Raw genomic sequence first — 16,385 nt, forward strand, 5'->3', positions numbered from 1 at the left:
GGAAAAAAAAACTGGTCGGGGCTTTCAAAGCTAGGGTGGCTAACCTTAGTCCTCATGCCCCAGGTTCAGAAGGTAACTGGATTTTCCCCCCATATAATTCACATCCAGTTTTTAAGAAAATAATTTGTCTTTTGTTTTGTTTTTCATTTAAAGCTCTAAAACCAGGGGCGCCTTTGTGGCTCAGTGGGTTAAGGCCTCTGCCTTTGGCTTGGGTCATGGTCCCGGGGTGCTGGGATTGACCTCCACCTTCGGCTTGGTGGGGAGCCTGCTTCCCTTCCTCTCTTTCTCCTGCCTCTCTGCCTACTTGTGATCTCTGTCAAATAAATAAATAAAATCTTAAAAAAAAAAAAAGGCTCTAAAACCAGTTCTTACCTACATAGTCAACTCATTTTTTTCTGATACACCTAACAGCCTCCTACCATCTGCAAATAAATAAGAAAAAAAAATCCACAGAATTATACTTCTTTGAAATTAACTGACAGCAGTCTTCCCTGCCATCTATAGCACAAAAGGTCAAGTTGATAAAGTTGAGTAAGATAGTTTAGGATCTGTAGGGAGATTTAAAAGACATCTGGTTATTTTCTTGCTTTAGATAATGCATACTTCTAAAAAGAGATTTTAAAAAGAAGGTATCAACTCATAATTATATTTTACTTTGAAAAAATTCCATCTCTGTCAACTGAAAAGGCCTAGAAACAGTTAAGAACCCAGTAGCTGGATGAACCCTTGGTAGCCAGACTTTGATTTTTAAAAACCACCAAAAGGAACCAGGACACCTTGAAGAAAGGACTAATTCCATGTCTGGGGGTCAACAGAGGTACAAGTTGAGCATGGAACACCTCGTCATATCAGATAGCAAGAAAATATTACAGACTATGATATCGAAGAAAGACAATTTGAACATCAATAAAGGAAAAAACTGGGGCGCCTGGGTGGCTCAGTGGGTTAAGCCACTGCCTTCAGCTCAGGTCATGATCCCAGAGTCCTGGGATCGATTCCCACATCAGGCTCTCTGCTCAGCAGGGAGCCTGCTTCCTCCTCTCTCTCTCTGCCTGCCTCTCTGCCTACATGTAATCTCTCTCTGTCAAATAAATAAATAAAATATTTTAAAAAAAAATAAAGGAAAAAACTGAAACGGGCTTATTTATTTTTTTTAGAAGTAAAAATTTTTTTAAAGATTTTTAAAGTCTTTTTGAGAGTGAGAGAGACAGAGATAGCAGAGAACAGGAGCCAGGAGAGGGAGAAGCAGGCTCCCCACTGAGCAGGGAGTCGATGAAAGGCTTAATGAAATGGGTTTAAATCACAAATATCTTTAAATTCATGAGTTCATATTAAAGTAAAAGCAAAAACAACAAAACCTATTTGTGGTCATGATTGCAGTATGCTAATGAACCAACTCACTACTTTGGACTTGGTAAGTAAAGGGAAAGAATCAAGCATCTATCCTGCTTTTCCTATATAAACTATACCACTGGCTAACCAAACAGACAAAGGGAAGTTTCTCTTTATAGAAGTATTTCAACTAATAAAAGAAAGAATGATAGGGGCGCCTGGCTGGCTCTGTTGGTGGAACATGGGATCCTTGATTTTGGGGTTGTAAATTCAAGCCCCACATTGGGTGTAGAGATTAGTTAAAAATAAAATCTGGGGGGCCTGGGTGGCTCAGTCATTAAGCATCTGCCTTTAGCTCAGGTCATGATCCCAGGGTCCTGGGATCAAGCCTCACATCGGGCTCCCTGCTCCGTAGGAAGCTTGTTTCTCCCTCTCCCACTACCCCCGCTTGTGTTCTCACTGTGTCTCTCTCTGTCAAATAAGTAAATAAAATCTTAAAAATATATATATATATTTTAAAAATCTTAAAAAAAAAAAAAAGAAGGAATGATAGCATCATTTTCCAAACCCTATTTAGTTAATGGGCTTAGTCATTGAGCACCAATGGCTGCTAACATTATAAAGAGGCCCAGACAACCAGATATTCTGTGACTCTAGATGGAAAGAAACACCACCAACTATGAAGTAGCCTTGCTCCCCTGAAATCAAACCTTTCTGATCAACACTCAGACTTAACTACCAGTTAGTTTATGGGAAATACAGAAGACAGAAATGCATGCTAAATTATACTGGGGCAATGCAACATCAAAACCCAATCTGAAAAACAAACAAACAAACAAACAAAAAAACCAAACCCAATTTGTAGAAAACTGTAGCAAAAAGACTCAATTTCAACAATGAATTAAAAGAAAAAAGAAATGGGGACGCCTGGGTGGCTCAGTTGGTTGGACGACTGCCTTCGGCTCAGGTCATGATCCTGGAGTCCCGGAATCGAGTCCCGCATCGGGCTCCCAGCTGCATGGGGAGTCTGCTTCTCCCTCTGACCTTCTCCTCGCTCAAGCTCTCTCTCACTGTCTCTCTCTCTCAAATAAATAAATAAAATCTTTAAAAAAAAAAAAAAGAAAAGAAAAAAGAAATGGAAAACCTATAGATTTGAAGACTTATCAACCAATCACAATATGTGAACTTTACCTGGATCCTGATTTAAAGTGTTAGAGAAAAAAGAGAGAGAAAACACCCACTGTGATTGAGACAATTTAAAATTCTGAACACTGGGTAGATATTGGACAGTAAGAAATCATTAAAACTTTTTCATTCACCATCCCCAACCTTTTGAAAAATGACTAACTTACAACATTGTAAGAGCACCAGGAAAACCCAGATAGCTTTCACCTAGTTTGCAAACTGTTAGTATATTGCTATATTCATTTTATCTCTTTTAATTTATATGTATGTATGTATAAGTGCATGTTAATGTTTTGTTGGACCACATGAGAATTATTTGAAGACCGGTATTTTACCCCATACATATTCGCAATTATCTTTTCAGAATAAAGGGATTCTCCTATATAACTACAATATAATTAACAGGAAGTATAAGGACTATTCAGGCAATTTAACATTAATACAACACAATCATCCAAAAAGTCCAAATTCCTTTATAAATTGCCCTAGTAATATCCTTTAAAAATTGTTCTTATGTCCTGAAGGCTCACACACTGCATTTTGTTGTCATGTTTCTGTAATCTCCTTTAATCTAGAATAGCTCTGCCACTTTATTATCTACTGACACTTAAGTAACTTTTTTTTTTTTTTTGGTTATGACACTTTGTCATAAAAAAAGAGACTTGTCTTTTAAGAATACTGCAATATTTACAAATGGAGTGGCAAATGCTGGGGATTTCAGAAAAATACTAGAAGGGAAATGGACAGAGGTATAGAAGAAATAAAATTGGCCATTAGTTAATTGGGAGAGCTGGGTGATGGGACACAGGGAGGTTCTACTTTTCACTAGGTTTAAAATTTTTCACAATTAATGGGGTGACTGGGTAGCTCAGTCATTTAAGCACTTAACCCTTGATTGTGGCTCAGATCATGATCTCAGGGTCATGAGATCCAGCTCATGAGGGGCCTGCTTAGGATTCTTTCTCCCTCCATTTTATTTTTTCCACAAAAACTTTGTTTTATTTTTCTTTCTTTAATGACAGCCCTAAAAACAATGAAATCATTTTCTGCTGGGTAAGAAAATAGAGGCAATTCGTGAAATTTGAAGATTTACTAGATATTTTCTGATATCAAGGAATTTCAAAGTATGATAATGGTATCATGTTTTTTAAAAATATCTTTTATCTTCTAGGGCTATATACTAAAGTGTTTACAAATGAAATATGTCTGGGGTTTGCACCAAAACAAATCTGGGGAATGACCGCTAGGAAGTAGTTGCAGTGGGAAATGGGTGTGGTATATTTAAAACAAGTTTGTTCTTGAGTTGATAAAGCTAGGTGATAGGCATATAGGAGTTTGATTATACTATTCTCCCATAGTTTTGAGACATGAAGTTTTCATTTTTTTTTTAAAGATTTTTATTTATTTATTTGACAGACAGAGATCACAAGCAGGCAGAGAGACAGGCAGAGAGAGAGAGAGGAGGAAGCAGGCTCCCCGCTGAGCAGAGAGCCCGATGTGGGGCTCGATCCCAGGACCCTGGGATCGTGACCTGAGCCGAAGGCAGAGGCTTTAACCAGGCGCCCCTGAAGTTTTCAGTTTTAATGGATGATACAGCTATTAATTTGAAGGCCTTATATCTGTGAGAGACGAACCTCTTTCAGAAACAAATGGTTCTATTAATTCTGCATTTTGTGATGATTTTTACTTTTCTGAAAGTCTTAAACTTTCTTAGTTAATAGATTGGCAATATTACTGTTTTTCTTTTTATTCTGTCATTTTAACAATTCTAGTTATAGCTCTTTTTTTTTTTAAAGATTTTATTTATTTATTTGACAGACAGAGATCACAGGTAGGCAGAGAGGCAGGCAGAGAGAAAGAGGGGAGGGAAGCAGGCTCCCTGCTGAGCAGAGAGCCCGATGCGGGACTCGATCCCAGGACCCTGGGATCATGACCTGAGCCGAAGGCAGAGGCTTTAACCTACTGAGCCACCCAGGTGCCCCAATAAATAAAATCTTTAAAAAAAAAAAAAAAAAAGTTCCCACTGCATCTCGGTTTAGTTACTTTTTAAAAATTTAATAGCTTTACTGGGATAGAAGTCATGTATCATTAAATTCATCATTTTAAAGTATACAATTCAATGGCTTTAGTTTATTTAAGCAGGCTTGTACAACTCATCACCACTACCTAATTTCAGAACATCTTCATCACCCAAAAAGAAACTCCACACCAAAGAGCAATCACTCCCAATTCCCCCTCTCCCCAAAGACGCTGGCAACCATCATCTATAGTATTTACTGCTTCTGTGAATTTCCCCGCTCTAGACATTTCACATAAATGGAATCATGCATTATGTGGTCTCTTGGCACCTGGTTTCTTTCACTTAACATAATATTTTCAAAATTCATCCATTTTGTAGCATTTAGCGTACTCCACTCCTTTTTATTGCCAAATAATACTCCACTGTGTGGCAATATCATACTGTGTTCATCCATTTACCAATTGATGGATATTTGGGTTGTTTCCAATTTGGGGTTATTCTCTCATAAATGTTTATTTTTCAACTTGAATCCAAATAAACACCATACACTGTAGTGAGTTATGTCCCTTGAGTCTCTTTTAATATGTTCTACTTATGTTTTCTCTTCACCTCTCCCTTTTATTCCAAAAAAAAAACTGTTTGTGCTGTAGCTTCCCACTGTCTAGATTTGGCTTATTATATTCCTACGGTGTCATTTAACATGTTCCTTTGTCCCCTGGATTTCTTGTAAATTAGTAATTAAATCTAGGGAGTATGATCAGCCGCACATTTGTTTTGGCAAGAATACTTCACAGGTGGTATTGTCATATTTTTCTAATGTGTGACTATTAGAACTACATAAATATTCTAGGTCCATATGTGCTTTTGTGGAAGCAACAGGTTAATATTTCAAATTAATGTCTGTTCTTTCTTCACGACGTTTTTATACTCTGTTGGTCTGTGTGGCTACTACAGGTCATTTGACAAACATCTTTGGCAAACTCTAGGATCATATGACACTGTACTTGTCCCATACGAGAAATTTATATGCTATTTTCCCACCCACCATACTACTAGGGAAAGAACTCCCTTATCACCATAAATCTGATATTTGACAACTTAGAATAAATTCAAAGTTACCAAACTTAACACTGCATTCCCTCCATCCCACTGATCTCTGGGAAACGTCTATAATATACTTCATCCACAGAAGTACCCATCTATTCCTACATTTTAATCCACATCTCTAAGCCAATATTGTATTCATAAAACAGTATACCCAACCAGGTATAATTCACCCAAATATTAGTACAGACTTTGAAAAAGTGTCAAAAAATCTATACAGATCAAAGTCAGCTATTTCCTATATATTTACAGACCCAAGTAACTGTAAGGCCTGATTTAGCCCTTTTCAAAAAGTTACCTTAAAAAAAAAAAAAAAAAAAAAAAAAAAAAGGAAACGTTACCTCTTCCCGAACGACTCGTAGTATAGGAGCAACACTGGGTATAATGGGGCCTGTGATAATAGAGGCTTTAAGACAAACTCTGAACTTAGGTACATTAACAAAGGACTTCATTCTTACCTCTAAAATTTTAGTAAATGATTGAAGCAACAAGTTTGGGCAGGTTTACCTTGAGCCCAAAATGTTACATGCAAGTAAAAATTTAAGCTCATATTTAACTCTGCCAACTATGCAAAAAATGCTTTGAAATATTTTTTTAATATTTCATTTATTTATTTGACAGAGAGAGACACAGTGAGAAAAGGAACACAAGCAGGGGGACTGGGAGAGGGAGAAGTAGGCTTCCAGCTGACCAGGGACCCCAATGCAGGGCTTGATCCCAGGATCCTGGGATCATGATCTGAACAGAAGGCAGATGCTTAACAACTGAGCCACCAAGGCGCCCACTTTGAAATATTTTTTAAAGTCACCAAATTATCACAGTATTTGGTTTTAGAGTTCTTAAAATTTCTCACTTGTTTACTTAGACCACTGTCCTGAATTAATAACAAATCCCTACTTAATAACTCTTTTCTCATAAACTTATTATGAGAGCATTACTAAATGTACTTCACATTTCTACAACTTTTATTTACAAAACTGTATTGTAATCGAAAACATTCTCCACATGATTGCTAATCTGACTCTGTAATTGTGGACTACAGGGTCCTCCTGTGAAGTAAATAAAAATAAAATACCTTAAAATGTCCCGTGCCTTCATTAGCACTGAAAAACGAAAGCAAAATTAATCAACATTTTAAACTATACATTAAATCATATAACACAGAAAAATAACATCAATATAAGTATTTGAGGAACATCAGTTTAATTTTAAAACCTAACCCTTTAAGAAACAAATAAATGTAGTTGTCATTTCTGCCACCTACTGGTAAGGCAAAGGCAGTGTTACCTACTATTCTACACTACTTTGTATACTTCCAGGAGTTACACTACTTTGTATACTTCCAGGAGTTAAAAGTATATCCTTAATATTTAGATTTTCCACACATGTAGCATTCTAACATTTTCCAATTTAAAGTAAAACTTTCTATTATAATTAATGTGTCTTTTTCTTTACAGTAACCCTTACAAAATAGATTTCTTACAAGAAGTCTGCTAGATTGCCTATTGTTTTACTTATAGCAATAATGGGCATGATTTACTCAGTTTGCTCTTTACCTTGAAGTACAAAGATATTTCTTGGTTAAATCAATTATGTTTATGTCATGAGGAGACAAGGGGCACTAATTTTTGTTGGGCATCTACTATGTACCAGGCATTATAGTAGGTCTTCATAATAGGATGCATGTTTTTCATTTAGTCCTCATAAAGCCCTGCATATCAGGTATTAGTATTCCCCTTCTATAGAAGAGAATAAAGCTCAGAGAGGTTTAATAACTTGCTTAAGGTCACAGAGCTATTAAGTGATAAAGCTTCCAACTCAGGTTTATCTAGCAACAAAACCCGCATTCTCTCTTCCCTATCATGTTGTGAAGAGGCCAGATCACAATTGCATCAGCTACGGCATATTCTTATAATACAAATAAAGAAATATATTAAAATATAACATAGAAGCTATATTATAAAATATTACATTAAGATAAATGTTATATATGTGGATATACTAGAAACCTAAAATATATAAGCTTAGAGTTGTAATATTCTATTTTTTTACAAGAATTATCTCTATTGAATCCATGATATATGGTCATCTGGCTTCTGCTTAGGCATCTAAAGAGATAGAGAGTTTATCTGACAAGTCAGTCTGTTCCATTTGTGGGCAACTTTGTTAGAATTGCTTGCTTACACTGAAGCAAATATGTTTCTCCCTGTAACTTACGCCCGCTAATCCTAGTTCTGCCTTTTGGTAGTCTTATGAACTAGACTCAATCTTTCTTTTATATGATAACCCTCTAAAGATCTGAAATGAACTTAAGGGGCTTATGACTGTTTTCTCTTTTTCAGATTATTTTTGTTCCTTCCCTTACCACATATGCCATGGTTTTCAAAACTTTTACTGTTCTGGTTACACCTTGGCTTACCATCTCTCTTAAAATGTAGTGCACAGAGTTGAACATAATACTCTAACTGGATTAATACAGCATACAGTTGGCTATCACCTCCCTGGTTCACTAAATGCTACTGAGTTTAAGACTGCATGAAATTTCTGTTCTATCACATGTATGTCATGTGAGTCCATTTTCCACACTAGACACATGTACAAATTACAGTACCACAGACTACTTTAACTTTTATTTTTGAATGACCCTGCATTATTTCAATATTCACATATTGATAATAGTTTAGACATGGTAGGAATACCATAAGTTGATACTTAGAACAATCTTGTTAGTTGCTATTATAATCTTCAATTCAGAAATTCAGAAACTGATCATCTTCTACTTTACTCACAGAAACTAAAGAACAAAAAAGGACAAGTACAAGACTATCTAAAGATCACAAAACACAGCATACCCAGTTTGGGGGGGTGGGGAATCTAACTTCACATTCCAATAGTTGAAAAAACACTGTTCACAGGCTGAACCTACCTCAGTTTTTTTGCTCTTCCAACTTAAGTGGGCTCAAAAGCTGGACCAAATTTGCTTTTGTACTCGCATCAGGTTAAAACTCCTCTGCCACTTGCCCTGCCGTGAAAGAGCTGTCTATGGGCTACCCTCAGGAGCCTGACTTTGTGGTAACATAAAAGCTCTTCCATGTAGTGAACTCGGGGGACTGGTGACTTCAAAAGGATTCTTTGCCTCTGGAAGCTTTCTTTCAAAAGGACTCCTTGCCACACTGGAAGCTTTCTTCCCCTCAACCAGTTGAAAACAGATAAAGAGCTATATTATAAGTTAGACTACTCATCATAATCAGCCACATAAAAGGCTCAATTCTTGCTTTTTACAGATAGGGAAGCTGAAGCTCTGAGAAGTTAAAACTAAAAGTTCCATGAGGGCCAAGGCCATGGCTGACTTATTCAAACTGTATTCTCAACAACTAGCAGAAGGCTGTGCTGGTACATATAGCAGGACCTTAACAAACATCTTATGAATAAACAAAAAGCAACTTGTTAGTGATTACAAAGCTAGATAATAGAGAAGCGAGGATTTAAATCTAGATCCTTTATTCCAAGTGAGGGCTCTTTTTCTTTTTTCTTTTTTTGGAACAAGAACCAAGTTTTTTATTTGTTCATTTCTTATATTTGAAGTATTCGTCAATGACATCCTGGCCCAAGACTCTTTGCCATAGCCTTTAACCACTACACAACTGCAACCAACCACTTATGGGGTTTTCCTTCTCTGTCAATTTTATAGAGGCCCACCCATTCCCCTAGCTTCTTTCTGTCATCAGTCTTAGTTAGGCTGATTTAGTTTTCGGCATAAGGGGCCTCCATCAACTTGACATACATAGGCTCATCACAGTTGGATGCAAACACAAAAAGATGGGTTTGGTGCTTGTCTAAGGTTTTGGCAGTTTTGTAAATTCCACATGCTTAGGCCAGTATGGGTGAGGGCGGTCTTCAGCACCTCTTGTAAAGCAGTATTAATGTCCATTATACTTCCAGCAGCAATGCTTTTCTCGGCCTTGGCGGTGGGTTTCGGGTGAAGCTAAACTGAGTCCACCTAATCCTCAGCCTCCTGGCGACTGGCAGCAGGGAAAGAGCATGAGGGCTCTTTTTTCTATAGGACGGGATGTACTAATAATATAGTAAGTTTGTTAAGTGGTAATGACAGCCTTGAGTACTGTGGTCAAGTCTCACTCATTAGGAGAGCCTGCCATGATTAATTATTGATTTCTGCAGGTGGGTAAAAGAAGAGGCAATGGTGGCACATCCATCACATATCTGCTATCTTTGCATCCTTGCCACTTTTCAAAAAATGTATTAAAAAACCCAATCATCAGTTCTTACCGTGCATTGTAGGAAATGTTACATTTCCCAAAATATTTTTTGGAAATATAAATTCCTTTCAGGTTTCAAATTTTAATTTTACTTATTAAAAATCAAGTTACATTGTAAAAATTCAAATACAATGAAAAGAAAGACTTTCCCATCGTAGACTCACATACTAGTTTCTGGCAACTAACTGCCATTAACATTTTCTTATATATCCTTTCAGGAATGGTCTGTGCATGCAAAACATATGTCTACACACATCTTTTCCATCATTCTCTTTAAAATAAATAAGTAAGCAGAAACACACTATGTAGTCTCCTCTTTTGGAGACTGTTCCATATTAGCACGTATACTATCAGGCTAACACACAGCGTTAGCTAACACACGCTAACACTCATGTGCTATATACCATTATTTAACCAGGTCCCTTTTGGACATTTAGATTGAAACACACTCCTTATTATCAGAAATTGCTGGTTTGAAGTCTGGTATTACATAGTTTCTGTTCATTCTTCCAAATGGATTTTTATTTCATTATCAACCATTACTACGTGGGATTTGTGTAGGCAGGAGAAACGTTTCTGGCCTCTTAGAGGTCCTTTATATCAGCTGATAACAGAGTGACTGCATAAAAAGATAAATACAATACAGTACAAGCTGAATACTAGTAAGTGATATAGGCAACCTAGCATTATAAGGTGGAAATAATTAAAAAGTAATCATCAGTGACATAAAATGGGAAATCCATATTTTTAAAAAAAAAAAGCACTTTACTTTATTCTGCAAACTAAGTATTCTGAAAACTGCAGTTTGATACATGCCAACTCTGTGATCAGGACAGTGTTTAACAGTGTTGCAATATAACAGAGTACACCATATGCTACATATATCTTTTGAAAGAAGCAATTCATACGAATTAAAAGGATATCCAACTACTTAAAAAAACAATTTGGCAAAACCAAGAAAAGTTAAAAACAAACATATGCTAAGACTCTGCAAACATATATTCTTAGATAACTATCTTATATATGTGTATGTGAATAGATATATATAACATATATATGGAGATATGTATACAAATACATAAAGTAACATTGTTTATAATAGCAAAAAAAAAAAACTGGAAACAAGTTAAATGTTCAACAGTACAAGAAAAGATAAATTATGGTATGGCAATGGTGAAAATGAATTAACTAGAGCTACACATTTCCACACAGATGAATCACAGAATGCTGAGTGAAAAAAACAAGTTGGAAAAAAAAAAGCAAGTTGTAAAACACTTACAACTTATGAACACTTACAACATATGATACTATCTGAAGTTTTTAATGGACAAAAGCAATTCTACATATTACTTAAGCATTGATACATGAGATAAACATATTTTAAAAATCATGGGAATATCAATCATTACTTTTAGGAGAGTGGTTATTAACCTCTAAGGGGGGGGAGAGGGGACGGTGAACAGGAAGAGGTAGCCGAAGGGCTTCCAGCATACTAGCATGGGTTATTTCTTAAGCCAGATGATAGTGATACAAGTGATTATAGTACTATTCTTTAAGTCATGAATATTTCAAGATTAATTTTTTTAAAAGGATACCAGAAGAACTTGATTATACCTGAGTTCAGGATGATTTTGTAACTGCTGGGACTTAACAAGTTCTTTATTTTACAGTTAAGAGGTAGAGTTTTAGGGTACTCACCCAATGAACTCTAGTAATAAAGACATATCAAGTTCAGGTGGAATACGAAACACGGATTCTAAGACTTTCTTAGATCTTCCTTTGCTTGAAGGGACTGGCTGTGGAACAGCTATTTAACAGCCAAAGGAAAAAAGCTGAGTTAGAATAAAAATTTCATGAATTGAGATCTTTGAAAAATAATTACACATATTATAACTATGTTGACTATTTAAAAGATCATAAAACACTCAAACTCCCTTTCTCTAATAACATTAACTAATCTGTCAAAGCCAGTGAAATTGCACCTGGGGACCACTTCACAATGGAAAGCAGACATATGTGGCTGGTTTATCAGGGTCACAGAGAGAGCTCATCACTACACAAGAGATACACGTAATCTTTAACAAGCACTACTGCGTGCCAGAGTTCAGGGCTCATACTCAGCCCTGTACATGTACGTTCTTGTTTAATCTTATTATAATCCCCTAAGTATACCGCTACTCTTTTTTTTTAACAGTTAAAACTACAAAGAAACTGAGATTACTGTTTAAGTGAGATTAGGCAATACGTAATAAGTGGAAGAACCCGGATTTAAACAGAAATTTATCTAACTTCTATACTCTGACATTACCATCATCACAAAAACTATCTGAACAGTTACTATGTTCCAGGCACTGTTTTAAGTGCTTTGTATTACTCAATGTATACTTACAACACTTTTATGAAGTGCTATCATTATCCCTACTTTATAGATGAGGAAACTGAGATATTGAAGTCTCACAGAAAGTAAAGGGGCAGAGCTAGGATCAAACTCAGTCTAGCTAAAGAACCTATGTCCTTTAATTTATACAAATAATCAAATTGGATTATACTACATCTTTACCTTCATAATCTTTCTCCCTCTTTGATCATAAAATAACTGGCTATCACCAAAAAGAACCTCAAAGGGAGTAAATTTTATTTAGTATTCTTAAAGCTACAAATATATTATGATATACACCCAAACTTACCAGGTTTAGGTACTTCTAGACCTCTTTCTTTATAGAAATCATGCATTTGCTTTTTTTCTCCTAAAAAATGATAAAACACAGACTAAATTACACTTAAAATGTAACTAGTAGAGTCAGCAGAGATTCTGGGATTCACAACTATGTAATAAAACAAACTTACTTTCCTCTAGATTGATCACTAATTTGTACACTATGTCTTGTAATTGTCGGTCCAACCTAATAAAAGGAAAGGATGGAGAATACCTCAGAATTCAGCAAAACGCATTATGGTACAGAGTGAGAGTGAATGATGCTCTTTGCAACTGTTTTCTCTTGGGAGTGGATTATCTCCTTTTTCAGAGGTGAATTACTTTTAGGTAGCACTGGCTCTCACTGAGGTGACCTCAAGTAATTAATTCTAAGTAATCATAAGTAATCATAGACTCTTGAATAGTTTGCTCAATTATTCCATGTGTTCTGGTCTTACTCCCTTGCAGAGACTGTATTTTGAACTTCTGTGCATCATCTATAAAGCATTCTTCTATGAAGGAGTAAAAACGTAATAGTATTTGCTGAACACATGAAAGTAATCCACCTTTAGTATTTTTCTTCCCTTAGGAGATGGAATATGAATGGAATATCTGGGAAAACAAAACAAAACAAAACCCCAAATGACCTATGATAAACAGGTTTTTCTAAAGAGGACAGCTGTCTCAGGCATTACTTTAAAAAAGTAATTTCAAAATAAATTTTTAAAAATTCCTTTTTAAAAAGTATTCTAAATATCCCCAAAATGACAAGCCTAAACTAGTTTCATTAACTTGAGTGACTAAATTAAAATCCTCAAAAAGAGAGGCCTGTGCTTTTTAAAATTTTTTGTCCCCAGCAGATATCACAGTGCCTGGTACAGAGTAAGTGTTCTATATGTATTTTAGAGAATACGTAGTTCCCTTTTCAAAAGAGGTCAAGAGTTTATTCCCAACTACACAACTAGAAGCCTTCAGAAAAAGTATATTTAAAATACAAATTTTACTTATATATTTGTCTTACCTTATGTTATAAAGAGGTTGTGTCTGATGTACTACTATGTTGCATTTTGGACATCTGTTGCTATAGTAAAAATGTCTTACAATGCAGCTTTTACAAACTGTTGAAAAAGAAAATGTTTAAATTAGGATGTTTTAGAGACATTTCAAAAATTCAATGTATTAGTTTGAAATGTGAACTATATGCTTACACGTATGAAGACATTCTGTAATGGTAGTTGCATCTATTAAGTAACCTTTGCAAATGGAACACAAGATGTATGGTGTCAGCTCAGAGAGATTAATCAGGCGCTGGAAATGCAATGCAAATAGTTGTAAAATACAAGTACTTGTCTTCTCAAATTCTTAAAACATAATCCCCACATTTCATTATAAACAATGTGTAACTTAATTTGCAACACGGAAACATGTTACAGTACCTCCAACCCTTCAAAATCCTAATCGAAGTTACAATAACACAATATAAACCAATGTTTCAAAAAGATCTCATTCTTTTAGATATACTTTATATTACCAGATGAGGGGCATCTTACTTTATGAATTAATTACAAAATGGGCAAACTTTCCAGATACTGGTGTTTACGTTTAATATATCAATTCCGACTGGCTAGGTCTTACCAACTTTATAAAGTATGCGCTACCACATTAAAAAAAAACGAACAAAACCCCTTCCCAATTAAACTTATGAGATAGGGGTTTACCATCCTCTGAACACCCTGTAGAAAGGGACTGTTTCCCTGTCCGACCGTAAGCTCTTGGAAAGCAGGAGCACTGTACCCTTGGCCCCTACCCGCCTGGCATAATTTAATAATTATTTACAGAATAACAGAGTCGGACCAGGAGAGCCTAAGTGATTGGCAGGAAGCTCACAAAAAGAGTTGGCAAGGAATCGGGTGCGGACCAGTCCGCGCCACATGCCTAGGCAGGTTGAGAGGGAGGGGTGGAGGTCGACGCGAGTGCCAAAGGCTGCAGCGGCGAGCTGGGGACGCGGCCCGGCTCTTACTGGGGTGGGCTGGCTTGGACCCTCAGGCCCCTCCGGCCCCGCGTGGTCGGGCACCGGCTATAAATACCTCCTCCTCGTCCTCTGAGTCCGGCCGACCCCCCTCCAGCCTCAGCGAGAAGTGGCTCATCTCTTCCTCCTCCTCCTCCTCCTCTTCCTCCAGCTCCTCATCCTCTTCCAACTCGTCGTCCTCGTCCTCGAAGCGGCCCCTCATGCGGCCCAGGCTGCGCTCGGGCTCCAACTCTGGGGGCCGGGAGCCCGAGCAGCCTGGAGCCCCCGCCTCGGGCAAAGGCGGCGGGCCCTCCTCACCCGCTGCGGGTGCCGGGGTGAGAGCAGGCGGGGAGACAGCAGGCGGCGGCCGCATGGCTGCAGCTCCCTCGGCCTTGTCGATGCCCGCGCTCCCTGCGGCCACCGAGACCCTCTCCATGCCGGGGGCAGAGACCGGGGAAGACGAGACCCGGCGGCTGGATAGCGCGGGAGTTCTGCCTACCTGCCTAGGCGGCCAGTGCGCAGGCGCGGGAGACCTGCAGGGCCCGCTGGGAAATGTGGTTCGCTGCCCCTCACCTAAACCTGGACGGGCGTGCCCTGAGCCCCTTTGCATATAGGGTGGGGCCTGAGGGTCGTATTAGAATTTTTTCTTTGGAAGGCTGACGCTGTCTTTACTCCCTTTTGTTTATTTTTTTAAGATTTAATTTTTTAAAGTAATCTGTGTACCCAGCGTGGGGCTCGATCTCCCCATCCTGAGATCAAGAGCCGCAGGTTCTACAGACTGAGCCGACCCGCCCGTCTCTTCACTCCCTTTCAAAAATGACAAAATTGGTACCGTTCCAGACAGCAGTATTCTGTCTGCATCAGTTGATGGGCGGAGCACTTAAATGGGCTTTAAAGTAATGTCGTATTATGAACAATAACGACTTAAATTTGAAGAGCCATTGTGCGTTTCTTTCATCCAAGATTATTTCCATTAGGAAGTATGACGTCTCTATTTTTGAAATATGTAAGTTTACTTACTTAGAGCAATTAAATCTTGTATTGCCACAGGATGGAAACTTAATCGCCGTTGGAAGACCATCCGTGAGTTCCCAACACATAGAGGAAAGTCCATTATATTTAATTCAACAAACATTTATGGAAGGTCTATTGTAGCAGGAACTGAGACCTATTCAGGCACTCCCACCCCCACCCCCAATTTTTTTAGGAAAGATATTTGGAATTGCTGACTAACATAGTGCCGGCTAATGTCATGATGCTTGCAAGCTGGATTCAGAAAGAAATCAAGAAAAAATGCTGGGGGAAAAATATCTGAGAGAGACTGGGTTGTCACTGAGTAAAATTAATGCTCATGTGGGAGTGGTGTACATTTTTCTTAGGGAATGGTGAGGAAATGAAGTCACTATGCTTGTTTGGGGAAAACAATCAGATTTAATGTGTCCCCATTGCTCCTGCACTAGTCTCTACCTTTCTCTCTGCAGTTCCCAAACTCTGGTCAAGCCTAAGATACTGAAATTTGCAAGATCCAAAAAGTTTAAGAAAGGAAATGTCTCCTTCTACACGGAGGAGTATAAAGCCTCAAGGGAGGGGAATGAGAACTTAGACCAGGATATTGAGAGGACACTGAAGAGAGAGAGATTGAAAGAGACAAACATACACAATACCTGAGATACTCTCCTTACCGGGCTCTAAAACTGTAAGCGCTTCCACATGGTTACATTAGATAAAGGAATATAGCTTCTAACCTTTCAGCATTGTTAAGAG

At 37.6% G+C, this 16,385-nt stretch overlaps 1 protein-coding gene and 1 pseudogene across 1 annotated transcript in view; both read right to left on the reverse strand.

The window, feature by feature from the left end:
* PCGF6 (polycomb group ring finger 6) overlaps window positions 1-15,279 on the reverse strand; it is a gene marked incomplete at its 3' end in the record, with an annotated part of 29,823 nt that extends 14,544 nt beyond the window's left edge. Inside the window, exons 1-7 of the mRNA XM_059397710.1 lie at window positions 14,701-15,279; window positions 13,822-13,921; window positions 13,635-13,731; window positions 12,766-12,821; window positions 12,606-12,665; window positions 11,617-11,725; window positions 6,717-6,744 (exon numbers count right to left, since the gene is read on the reverse strand). Coding sequence (XP_059253693.1) covers window positions 6,717-6,744; window positions 11,617-11,725; window positions 12,606-12,665; window positions 12,766-12,821; window positions 13,635-13,731; window positions 13,822-13,921; window positions 14,701-15,231 — 981 coding nt within the window. The remainder of the gene's footprint in view (window positions 1-6,716; window positions 6,745-11,616; window positions 11,726-12,605; window positions 12,666-12,765; window positions 12,822-13,634; window positions 13,732-13,821; window positions 13,922-14,700) is intronic.
* LOC132015476 (small ribosomal subunit protein eS12-like) lies at window positions 8,268-10,732 on the reverse strand (annotated as a pseudogene).
* Window positions 15,280-16,385: the final 1,106 nt, after the last annotated feature.

Source organism: Mustela nigripes, chromosome 4, assembly GCF_022355385.1.
Source record: "Mustela nigripes isolate SB6536 chromosome 4, MUSNIG.SB6536, whole genome shotgun sequence".
NCBI classification, from domain to species: domain Eukaryota; kingdom Metazoa; phylum Chordata; class Mammalia; order Carnivora; family Mustelidae; genus Mustela; species Mustela nigripes.